General features: G+C 34.9%; 1 protein-coding gene across 2 annotated transcripts in view; it reads left to right on the forward strand.

Annotated features, from left to right (window-relative positions):
* The window catches only part of LOC149785323 (ligand of Numb protein X 2-like), a 141,228-nt gene that overhangs the window by 80,673 nt on the left and 47,068 nt on the right, over window positions 1–13,487 (forward strand). For both annotated transcript variants that reach the window (XM_089979219.1, XM_089979220.1), the window contains exons 3-4: window positions 7,153–7,245; window positions 11,539–11,654. In XM_089979219.1, coding sequence (XP_089835345.1) covers window positions 7,153–7,245; window positions 11,539–11,654 — 209 coding nt within the window. The remainder of the gene's footprint in view (window positions 1–7,152; window positions 7,246–11,538; window positions 11,655–13,487) is intronic.

Genomic DNA, 13,487 nt, shown 5'->3' on the forward strand with positions numbered 1-13,487 from the left:
CATTTAAATTTCGATTACAATTTGCGTAAGTTTTTTAAAAATAATATCAGTAGGATATTTAATCCATTTATTTTGAGTTCCCATTGTTATGAGCTCCAGCAACATGCTCAGCCTCAAGGTCATAAACCATATCAATATTAGATGTAGTTGCAGTGGGGTTTCTACAAGAATGAAACTATTTGTTGAGTTCACATGATGTTGCTTCAGGCGAATTGGGTAAATTTAGCCCTGCTAACCAAAATGACTGCTCTGCAGTCCCATGAGCTCCAGTAGCACACTCAGCCTCAAGGTCATGAACCATATAAATACTAGATAAAGTTGGGTTTTCTACAAGAATGAAACTCTTTGTTGAGTTCACATGATGTTGCTCGAGGCAGAGTGGGTAAATTTAGCGCCTGCTAATCAAAATGACTGCTCTGCAGTCATGAGTGCAGTCCGCAGTCATGAGCTCCAGCAACACACTCAACCTCAAGGTCATGAACCATATTGACACATGATATAGTTGCAGTGGGTTTCCTACAAGAATGAAACCCTTTTGTTCATATGTAACTGTGTACGGTTAGACAAAACTCTATGTGCAATGAAAGGCTGGTTTTTAGTTTTGCACATATCTCATCATATGCAGTTATGGTAGCAGAGCTGACCAGCACATTTAACATTATTATAGGAAGGAAGCGCTGTAAAGTTAGTGCAATATTAAGTAAGTCAGATTTTTCTTTTTCATGAGTTATGAAAACATGAAGAAAAACCCTGAACTTGTGGAAAAACTACAAAAACTTCGTTAGTAGCTAAAAACACAAACTGATCACCACTTTTGACTTGCATACTAACCAGTAACATGACCTAGGGGTGGACAGTGATTATAGATACTAAAGCAGATTTTAAGAATGATAATTAGAAACAAAATAGAAAAAGATTTGACCTTAAGACCAAGTGAACTTGTGGTATGGTCCTATGTCAGTTGTGTTAATTCAGCATGTCATCATCAGTTTACAGTTGCTATTTAAATCATCTCAAAAACCACTGGGCAGAATTTGACCAAATTTGAAAGAAAGCATCCTGGATAAAATTTCACCAAATTTCACAAAAAGTATCATGGCACAAAGGTCTTTCGAATTTGTTCAAATGATGCCAACTACCCATTAAATATGATCGCTGTTACTAAATATATATATTTAAATGACTTCTGAAAAACAGAATTTGACCAAATTTGACAAAAAACATCTTGGCATAGATCTGGCTTTCAGAATTTACAAATGATATATCTACCCAGACCTACTTGGATCAGTTGTTCTCCATTTATTATAGTACCCCTAATTTGATATCTTTGAACAGAATGTTCCTTTTTATTGTTTTATAACTGTCAGCACAATACTGGCGATATAATGCCAATTAAAAGTTTAAATTTTATATTTTAAGAAGTTTAAAAGTTAAAATGTAAAGAGAAACAAACATTGCAATAAAACATGAATTAGAAAAGGGGCCAACATTTCTTTGTCAAGTTCACTTTAGTCAGAACATGTTTTCTGCTTGATAATTAATATTTACAATGGCTAATGTAGATTACTAAAAGATTTGTGAGGTGAGCTGTGTGATCAGATATTATACTGTGGTTTATTTAGAATTCCTATATTTTTCCTGCATTTTAAGAACATAGTTACAGTATTGCTTTATACGTGTATTTCATGAAACTGGCTTAACACCACTGCTAGTAACCAAGGAGTGTCCTGTGTACATGGACAAGTAAAATTAATGTCATCCAACCAAGTATTAGTGCAAGAGATCTAAATCAGATCACACACTGCATAAAAAATTACTGTACCCTTTGCATTTTGAAGATGGAATGACATTTAAGTTTGCATTGTGATGTTTATGTGATTTTGTTTGAAATGTCCATTGCAAACTGGTTTTAAAGCAATCTGATTAGTGTGTGCCTTAAACTGGTAAAATGTAGCCTTTGGTATCGAGGTTGGCATCAGCAACCGGCAAGGGGTCTACTGTGCCTACAGCTTAAGAAGTACATTTAACTCATTGTCTCCTGGACATTCTTTTCATTTTCTCCTGAAATAAGGGTAGGAAACGCATTGTTAGGATTACTTCTGAAAGGATCTAAACATGTACATTTCCATGAGATTTTCATGTCAAAAGATGCTTAAAGGATATTTTGATTGGCTATTTCAGCTGCAGAATGTTGAAATTGGAATTCTTTTTTTATTTTTTTGCGTATTGGATCCACGATTTATATGTCCTAGCCCCATTCTGAAACCTATCCAACTTTTTGCAGAAGTTCATCCATCCTTGTGCAGTTCAGACTAAGATCAAAAAGTCTAAAATCCAGACACAAACCAGTAATTTTTTGCCTGAAAATAATTGGGGCTCAAAAATCGTGTTTTCTTTGGTTGTATTTTTTAAGTTATTTCATATCAATATACATGAACATATTTCCCCTTTACAATAATACCAGTCGCTTTGGTGTATCATAAATGATGTTGATGTTACAGAGCTCAGAAGGAGAGTCCAGCTTCATAATTTGTGACTGTGTTATGCAGGGTTAGTGAGTTAATTGTTTGTGTGGAAATTTCTTAGAAATTTTAATGGAATGGCTATTTTTTTTTATTTTTGTGCAGTGTTAATATACAAATGATCAAATAAGCAAGGAATATTCAAATTTAGTGATCTCATTGAAAGTCACCAATTAATTCATTGCCCCTGGAAATTCTTTTATCCTGAATGTAACCAGACACAAACTATGGTTCTGAAACTGGTAATGTTTGGCCTGAAAAAAACTGGGATTCAAAGAAATTGTTTATTTTCGGTAGTATATTTTAATGCTAGTTGAAAGTCTACATTACACATCTGTTTCCAAGAGATTTTCATGTAAATGGATGCATAGTTGTATAAAAGATAATCTTGCTTCTTATCTACTTCACCTGTGCATGTGCAGAAGATTGAAAATTGTACTTATTTTTGGGGGGTATATTGGATCTGCAATTTCCTGGCCCCATTTGACTCAAAATCTGGAACCTGCAAAGGTTCTTTTTTCTGTTTGCTGTACAGATCGGTCTGATTTAGGTCTAAAGCCCAAAAGTCTCAAAACTGGACACAAACTCTAGTTCCGAAATTAGCAGTTTTTGGTCTGAAAATAATCAGGTCTCAAAATGTATGTCTTTTCCACTGTATTTTTTAACACGAATAAAAAATGTATATTATTTTATATCGTTATGCAACTTCATGTTTCCTCATTTTTGGTAATACCACCCACTTTGGTGTGCTGTAAATGATTTTAACATTACAGGGTGAATGAGTTAATGGGAATAATACAGTATTAACTGAATCCCTTTGTACGTAGTGGTTGTGCATGTCATATGTTTTTAATAGAATTTTGAAAATGATAATAGGCTTATGTTTTAAAGGTTTTTTTCACAATGGTTTTCAATTTAAAGAAGTAAAACATTGCATTAAACTTACTGTGAATGAAATGCGCTTTAGTAGTTCTTTGTTTTCCATTATTATTGTTGGCTATTTATTATTAGAGCTTTAGGGGGAATAACACTAAAAAAAAAAATGCATGAGACATTTTTTTTTCTTTGGTCCTGATTGGAAAGAGCTTGAAAATGTTATATATGCATTTAGGACCATTAGTTGTCTATACCGGTGACAGGTTTTTATCTCATCTGACCATAAGACCTTGAAACAAATTCACACAAATGGTAGAAATTGACCAAATTTGACAGAGAGTGCATCTTGACATGAAGCTCTTTCAAGCAGTGTCAATCTGCCGTCAGTTATGGGCACAAGCCTTTAAACGTCTCAGACATCACTTGATAAAATTTGAACAAATTTGAAAGAAAGGATACTGCTGCAGAGGTTTTTCCAATCTGTTCAGATGAGATTGATCTGCAGTCAATTATGGTCACAGTTTTCAATGAAAAGAAAATAAATTCTCACAAAGTGCTTGACAGAATTTGATAAAATTTAAAAGAAAAACATACTAGTATTTATCTCTTTTGGATCTTTTTCAAAACAATGCCAGTGTGCCATCAGGTATGGATGCCATTACTATGAAGAAAGCAGAAGACACTTCAAGCAACTTCTTAAAAGCTACTCACCAGTATTTGACAGAAAGAATCCTGCATGAAGCTCTTTCAAATTCATTCAGGTCATGCAGATCATTTGTTAAATACAACAACCACTACTAAAATATATAAACTTTTAAATGTCTATTCGAAAACCACTTAACAGAATTTGACCAAATTTGACAAAAAGCAGCCAGGTTTTCTTTTTACAAAATGATGCCAATCCACTATCAAATATCACCACCAGGACTAAAAATCGAAGAACCTAAAAATTACTTCTTCATAAAAGCACACAACAGAATTTGGTTATTTGACTGGAAGCATACTGGTAGTAAGGCTTTCAGAATTTGGTTATTTGACTGGAAGCATACTGGCAGTAAGGCTTTCAGAATTTGGTTATTTGACTGGAAGCATACTGGCAGTAAGGCTTTCAGAATTTGGTTATTTGACTGGAAGCATAGTGGCAGTAAGGCTTTTCAGAATTTGGTTATTTGACTGGAAGCATGCTGATAGTAAGGCTTTTCAGGTTTGTAGACATAATGTTGATCTTCTATTAAATATGGCCACCATTGCAAAAAATAAAAAGAACTTTAAATGACTTCTTCTCAAAAAAACCTGCTCATCAGAATTAGGCCAAATTTGAAACTGAGCAAATGATGCCAATTTGCTATAAATATTGCCACTGTTACTAAAAATAGAAAATCTTTTGAATGACTTCTCCAAAACAACGTAACAGAATTTGACTAAATTTTTGTAAGATGCATGCTTCCACAAAAAATTGACTTTTTTTAAAATAGCTTTTTTTATAAAGGCCACATAACAAAATTTGACAGTATCTTAGCTTTAAGGCCTTTCATGCTTTGGAAATGTTTGCCAATCCATGAACAAATAAGGTGGCAGTTACAAAAATTGTAAAACATCGACATGACTGTATTTCAGAATAGAATTTCACTGAATGTGACCAAAAACATCATGGCATATAGAGTCCTTTTCAATATTTGATTGATGTTGTCACAGTACCATCAGATATTGGATGAATGTGTAAAAACTCATGAAAGCCTGAATCAGTTGTTTTTATGTCAGCCAGGTGAGTGTGCTGTAAGGCCACTTGAACCTATTGTTAATTACCATCTATCCATAGATTTTTGGAAGGTTTTGCCTTAAACTGCCATCAAAATGTATAATCGATACTTTGCTGATGTGTTGTAATTGCCATGTAGTATGTCTTTGTCAGTATCTTATCTCAACCAACTCCTTTTCTCTTGCAATCAAAGATCTTTTATACTCCTTAACCTTTTCATGTGTTGATGTTTTATGATAATGGCAGGTGCTCTAAGACACAATTATCCATGCATAGTCCTAATCTACCTGTACTAGGTCTTAGAAGAACTTTCCTTTTAAAGTTTCTATCACCATGTCTAAAGCATTTGCTCTTGTATTGCAGTTACTTCCTCTTAAAGATGATTTTTTTTCAGGATCTTTATTCCAATCTATTAGACATCCCAATATGCTCTTGATAGATGATCAATTACGGACTGTAATCATTCATAATTTGTTCACTGGCACAAGCCTCATGGCATTGATAGATGCTAGAAAAAAAACATGACTGGTTATTTCAGTTAAAGGTAGACCAAATAAAAAGAATTTTGTTTATTGTAAGCTGCTGAACCCTTCTAAAGTCCAGTAAACTCCATTTATTCAGATATCCTATTTTTTTGACAAATGTTATTTCTGGATATTTTCACAGCTGGTCTGTTCAGGATATGTTTTTTTGTCATTTAGCATTAGGGATACATCAGTGTTTATCAGTTTGACAAATGGAACTGCTTCTAAATATATGAATTCATATATTTACGAATTTATTTAAATAAAAACACCAAAAAAACCCACATTGCAAGTCAAACTTCCAACATAGCTTTTGTCAGGCCTATTACAGGAAACAGAGCTTTTTGTTACATGGTCAGTTGAAATGCCTTTTTCTTTTTGAGAAAATCGATTGATGTCACATGCTGTTATGAATATGACCTCGTGATGTTTTAACAAATATATTTTTCAGATTAATTTATTTTAGTTGCACAGATAGAAGAGTGAACGGAAATTAAATGACTGTACTGTCCCTATAACAGCGCATCATTCATGAAGCCCATAATTGGAGCTCATTCTTTGCAAACCGAGAACACAAAATGCCAAGGACATTACCATATGTACTCACTTATATGTTGAGTCACACTGCACAGAGCCAGAGCAGCCTTTGCCAGCAGAAAATCTGGATCTGTGCTGTTTGTTAAGAGTAATCAGCAGAGCAAACCACATTTACCCTGGTATGCAGGCACATTATTCTATGGTAGATCAGGTTCTTTTGTTGTTTGCATTTTGACTGAACTTTTAAGTGAGTATATATGTACATATATATATGTGTGTGTCTGTGTATGTATGTATGAAAAAATGAATCTGTCCGTGTGCCAGTTTATACATAGAAAAATTAGTTGATGTAACAGAAAATCAGAAAAAGATCCATGCTTTATTCCTTGGAGTGCTTTTGCATCAACTTTATTGATGCTCTTCAGGTGAATGCATCATTCCTTTACAATATTTTTTGTAAATATTGTAAAGAAATTATGTAAAATATTGTAAAGAAATTATTTAAAATATTGTAAAGAAATTATTTAAAATATTGTAAAGAAATGATGTAAAATATTGTAAAGAAAAGATGTAAAATATTGTAAAGAAATGCTATATTCACCTGAAAAGCATCCATAAAGATGATGCAAAAGCGCTCCAAGGAATAAAGCATGGATATTTTTCTGATGGAAAATGGTAAAGAATTTCCAAATTTCAACACCTGTTCAATTAGTTAAATTTCTACACCTGTTCAATTAGTTAAATTTCTAAATCTGTTGCACCTTTTAACTATGATTTCCATTTTTTAACATTAAGACCCTTTTTTAAGACATTTTCACAAAACAGAACAAAAATTTGTGTTTGAGTATGTTTTTTGTGAAATGTAAAAAAAGACACCATAAAATTTTAAATAAACATTTTGTGTCCAATTACATTTGATGTAATTATTTTTCAGGCTGCTGGACAAGCTATTGGTAGTGTGTCCAAATGTCCACTACTGTGAAGAAGTCCTTCCCAGAGCAGAACTAGATGCTCATCTAATACACAGGTAACGATAATAGCTCTGAACCTCATTTACAGTATTTCTACCATGATAAGACTGTCTGCGTGAGTTCGAGTCTCAGCCTCGGCTAACATTGGTACGTGAGAAAGCCTGCCAGTAGCTTCTCGTGGGTCGGTGGTTCTTCCCGGGGTTTTCCAGGGTTCTTCCTCCACCAATTATACTGGCCGCCATGTATAGCCTATCTTGTGCTGAAAAATGGCGTTAAACCCACAACAACAACAACAACCATGATAAGACTATGGGACCAACTTGATACATTTTTCAATAAGTTTATTGTGCACTGGAAGATCAGGGTCTCTGTTGCTGGTTCTACTGATTACTCCTGACAGACTGCATATACTACTGATTACTCCTCACAGACTGCATAGACCCAGACATAGATCTGTTGGCACATTGTACAATCGTTATGGCAGGTCTGGATCTGTGCCATTTGCTGCTGGACTCAACTTATAAGCAAGTATATACATGGTAATGATCAAATAAATATCTGGATCATACAAAGTGTGTACAGTTCAAATGTTTACCAGAACATGAGTAGTCTTGTTCAACCAGACATTTGCTTGGCTTCATGATAGCTTAGCCATACCAGGGTATAGAAAAATGCCTCATTGATTGCTGTTTCCAATAGAAGGCATTTTGGCCTGCTGTTTGTCATCTGTCGTTAGCACAGGTTTGTTATAACTACTCCTAAGCTACTTGGAGAATTGCCATGAAACTTTATCTACATATTCATCTCAAGGTCTAGTTGGTCCTTAATGAAAATGGCAACACTTGGATAGCCAATATGACTGCCACAGTGGCTATGTCATAAGTATTTTTGTTACTAATCCTGACTGTATTGTGATATCAGCATAGAGGTTTTCACTGTAGCAGAGCTTCCGTTAGCATGATATTTTATGGAGTTTTAAGGGTCCCTGCATTTGAATTTTATAGGGTCCTTACAAGATGTTAAAGGGTCCATGTGTGTGTGCATGTGTGTCACTGTGTTTGTTTTTATGGGTGTTAGTGATTATGACACTTGATCACAATAGATGAAGTCGACTCAGTTTAATAAACTCACCAAGTATTATTTGACTTTGAAAGTATTTACATGAAATCAGTAAAATCAACTTACAGCTGCTCAAAAATGCTCAAAAGCTGTTTCGGTAAAATTAAATATATGTAAGTGACAACACACTGAATGGAATACTGCACCCTTATCGGTTGGCTGAAAATCAGGTTATCATTTGCTGCAGTACATCATCTTTGGTTGACCAATTAGAGGACAGTATTTCATTCAGTGCATTTTACTTGCATATTAAGCAAGCACAAGTATAGCCATGTCAAGTGGGAAAATGGTCTGGCATTTCTTAAAGGTATGATAATAAGCCAAACTTTGGATAGGTATAAAAAAGATAGAATGCCTGAGTTACACATTGGTACCAAATTTATTGCATTACGCAAATTATAGCTTGAAATATCAGTGGTGATTCAAAAATAGGTCGCACAAGGAGGCTCAGAAGTGTCCATCCTTGTCAACTTTTTAATAGATGTATGATTTATCGGTAAATTGTAAACAATGATACAAAGCCCTGTGTGTGCCATGCAAACTCTAAATCCCTGTCATGCTTACTAGAAGTTTATAAATTCCTACCTGAGAATGGAGTAGACTTGAGAACTTGGAGTCTGGCAGGTCATCTTGGGCCAAAATGAGCATGACTCCCATTTGTGAATATAAAACAGACATGTTTGCATCCTGTGCATTTTTAACTGCATTTTTTGGGTCTATCTTTCTCTGATCTCTTTTTGCTGCAAGTTGATCATCACATTGATCATGATGAACATGTACCTGTTTGTTGAAATTTGTAGAACATTCCACAAATTCATTGCGATCTCGTGTAATTCAATCACATGTTAACTGCAATGCAGGTGCAGCACTTCATAGATGCTGTTCCTGTGTCAAAGTACAACCATTTGAATTCTTTTTCCCACATTGCATTATAAGTCTGTGATTTCTTGGATGGCTTTGCTGATGGCTGGACATCAGATTTCTTGACATTAACAACTCTGTCTTTACACACCATTGATCCAAGCTTACTCCTGTCTTTACACACCATTGATCCAAGCTTACTCCTGTCTTTACACACCATTGATCCAAGCTTACTCCTGTCTTTACACACCATTGATCCAAGCTTACTCCTGTCTTTACACACCATTGATCCAAGCTTACTCCTGTCTTTACACACCATTTATCCAAGCTTACTCCTGTCTTTACACACCATTGATCCAAGCATAGAGTGACATTTTGAACAGTCTACTTCCATCTCTAGTATGCTCCCTCAGCCATTGTGCTTTGCACTCCACTACACCTAAAATGGAGTGCAAAGCAGGAAGAATACGAAGTAGGGAATCATACTACATTTTGAAGACACAAGTTGCTGCTTGTTCGAGAAACCTCAATCTTTTCCATAATCAGGAAATTGACTTTGGCCAGCAATTTTTAATGTGTCCAACACAACTCTTATTATGGGTTTTTAATGTGTCATTTTAAATTATCAAGAAAGCACATTGTGCTAAGGCATTTCTTATGATGTTTAATTGGTCCCAAAACAAAATGGTGGCAATCTGACAGCCAGTATGGCTGCAGTGGCAAACATTTTGAAAATCTTGTTATTGCTACTTCTCCTGAATGAAAAGTTATATCAGCCTGATGGATTCACTGGAAGACAAATTATGGTGTCTATTGGTCCTGAATGAAAATGGTGCCAATCTGGCATCTAATATAGCCACTATGTTAGCCATCTTGAAAATCTCATTATTGCTACACCTCAAGAACTGATGGTCATATCAAAATAGTGTGTTCACCAACAGACTTGTGATATCTAGATGGTCCTGTATGAAAATGGGGCCTTGCAAACATCCAGCATGGCTGCTACAATGAACATTATGAAAATCTTGTTACTAATTCTCCAAATTTGCTTGGATTTGCCCTAAATGAAAATTACTCTGATCTCACATCCAATACAGCTAATTTGAAATTAAAATCTTATAACTGAAGAAAACATCATCAGAGATAGATTCAACACTCCACAGTTAAAAAGAAGAAATGGTCTTATCTTGAATTCCTGGATGTTCTTTTCGAACAACAGAGCATCATTCCCTTCTAGGGACTCTTGTTACACATTAAACTAAGTTTAAGACTGTGTACTTTGACAAAAGGCCAAAGTCATGGAGATAGTTTGAGCATTAATTGCCAGTGTCAACCATACCCTACTTGTGCCTGCATAGAGTAGAATTCAAGACATGGTATAATACGTAATGTTTGGTACTCTTCCTTTTATTCTCATTGCAATCATTGGAACTTCACAAACCATTGTCAGTCAGTATGCTTATATAATTAGTCATTTAATCAGAATGCTTTAAAAATCTCATTTCCTGGGAATTGTTAATTGATAGATTAGATTGCAAAATGTTTTTAAAAAAAACTTTTTTGGAGCTATGCGTAGTGAAGTACACATGTGACTTGACCTTGTCCGTGTACCTGTATCACTTAGCATGACCATGAATAATCATAGGGATAGTTTTATTCATGTAGCAAATGAAATTCAGTTTTATGAGAAAGTTTATTGCACAAAAATTAGTTATATACCTCTAACCAGTTGGTCTGGAGATTGTAAAATTAAGAGCTTGAGACTGATTGTTCATTTTCAGCCAATCAGATGTGTTGTTACAACTGTTTAGTTCTTTGTGATTGGCTGACACAAGATCACAGTCTCAAACTCCATTTGAGAATTTGTAATATTTTCAGTACTGGGACATATCTGATTAAAATATTTCTCCTGTGATAAACCAAGGGACCCACTTAATCAATTTTGTACAAAATATGGACAAGGATAAAGCATAATAAATTTGATAATATCATCTAAAAGTTAGGGATAGGCTTATTTTTTAGCATGGTATCATAGCTTATTTATAATATGTTAAAATACATGCTTCTATATATGTGTGTGTGTGCATGTGTTTGTGTTCACATCTTGTTCAGGTCTGAATGATGATGTTAGGCATTGGACTAGGGCCCATCTTCAATTTTAGTAAAAGCTGGAATATTGCAGATTAAAGGAGGTAAGTCCCTGTGTTGTAAGTGTTCTAAGGAAAATAACAACAGGCCCTGAATAACATTGAGGACACTGTTTCCTCATGGAAATTTTGATCTTGAGAGATGTCATTGTACCTTTAAGAATTCAAATTTGTTCAGTCTTTATTGATAATTAGCCGAAAATGTTTCTGTGTATTTTTTAGGTGTAGGGGAGCCATAACCAAATGTATAAAGTCCAGTCTTGGGTGTACGTTCCAGGGTCCACGCAGTGCCCTGCAGAGTCATTTATGGGAGTGTCCCTATCGAGATCAGGAATCAGGTATGAGTTAACAGTTCAACATATACAATTTCAATGCCAAATGATCACTATTTAATTAACTTACCCTAATACACAACCCCCCAAGAATTCTCCAGAATTTTATCCCCCTTTTCAGTATAAAAATTAACAAAATTAATGAAATGCCTTAATCCAGGAACCAATCGCTAATTATATGTCGATGACTTTTTGATCTGCTATTGATAGTATGGTATGCCTACTATTGGATGTCAGTGACAGATAGCTTAAATAGAATTCATGAATGTGCAGAAGAAAAAAAGTTTAAATTTTCATTGTCTTAAACTTTTTGCATTGACAAACCAAATACACCAGATTCATGATGATCCAGAACTCTATCTTAACAGTTCTTTTATCCCATTTGTGGAAGAGACCACATTTATGGGGCTTTTCTTTGACCACAAACTAACTTTCTTTCCACATGTTGCATACTTTCAGGGGAAAATGTCAGATAGTTCTGGATTCAATTTAACTTGTCATGGCAGATATAGATTGTGAAGCAGAGTGGAAGGTTTAGCCTTGCTCCAGTCCATTAATCTTTAGTAATGTAAGCTTGACTGGCACAGTTGTGTATGGAACAGCTTGTAAACCTTGCCTGCAGATGCTTGATCCAATTCAGTCAGGGACTTAGATTTTACCTGGGATGATTTAGAAAGCCTCAGAATGCCTCTGTGCTAAGGTGGATGAACCATCACAGTGACTTTTATTTCAGATGTACAGAATTGGCTAATTATACATACTTGTATTACCAAAATATCTTCTATCCATTTAATCCCACATACAATGTACATTTGTCTTAAGGTCCAAATACCAAGCCTTGTTTGTATGCTAAGAAATAAAATTCCTTCCACCTTTTGGCAAACAGATGTATCCACCTTGTAATAGTAAAAATCAGTGTTGCAAGTACTATACCATTTTAATAGCAGCAATTACTTATCCTGTTGCCACTGCATAGCTAATCTATTTCTGTGCCAAAAACTCCCTGTCCATTTGATATGAATACATCCTCCTGCAGAGTGGAGAAAGGTCAGTATGACCTCTTGCACACCACTCAGTATGTTGCATGGTCATGCACTAAGGTCAATATTACCTGTCTGTATTTTTCATGGAAGCCATACTGTGTAATTGTTTGCCAAAACGATCATCAGAGAAATTATGCCTGTAGCAACTTACTACAAATAAAAGTTGTCTTTTTCTGCAGTTTGAATTAGTCTCCATGTTACAACTTGCATTCATTTTATTAAGGAAAGAAACAAAACTGTATGGTAACTTTCCACGATTAGAAGTTAGTTCTTTAAAGGGCTTCCGAGGCTACATCATGTTCCATCCCTATGGGCTGGGCACATGTTCATTACATATATACACTGTGGTACAGGTAAGTCCCTGTGTTGTAAGTGTTCTAAGGAAAATAACAACAGGCCCTGAATAACATTGAGGACACTGTTTCCTCTGTTTTCAATTTCATGTATTCTTTTTATGTTGACCCAAGCTTGTGTTGATATTGCATATGCATTTGCAAGTTGCTTTAACAAACAAAGTTCACTGGTGAAATATCTTATTTTTCTGTAGGAAAAAACTACAGGTAATTTCCATAAGGCCAACTCTGTTGTTTACTTTTTACATACAGTGTTCTTTACATACACAGGGATGTATGTGGTATGATACTGCATACAACTAGGTGAGTTTCATGGCAACAACATACAATGGTCTTAGTGCATTCATAGGGTTGTATGCAGTACAACACTGCATACAACCAGATTGGTTTCATGGCAAGAACAAGTGATATAACTTGACGTTTATTATTTTTTTATTAAGGGA

Source organism: Sinohyriopsis cumingii, chromosome 13, assembly GCF_028554795.1.
Source record: "Sinohyriopsis cumingii isolate HCF-2022 chromosome 13, ASM2855479v2, whole genome shotgun sequence".
NCBI classification, from domain to species: Eukaryota; Metazoa; Mollusca; class Bivalvia; order Unionida; family Unionidae; genus Sinohyriopsis; species Sinohyriopsis cumingii.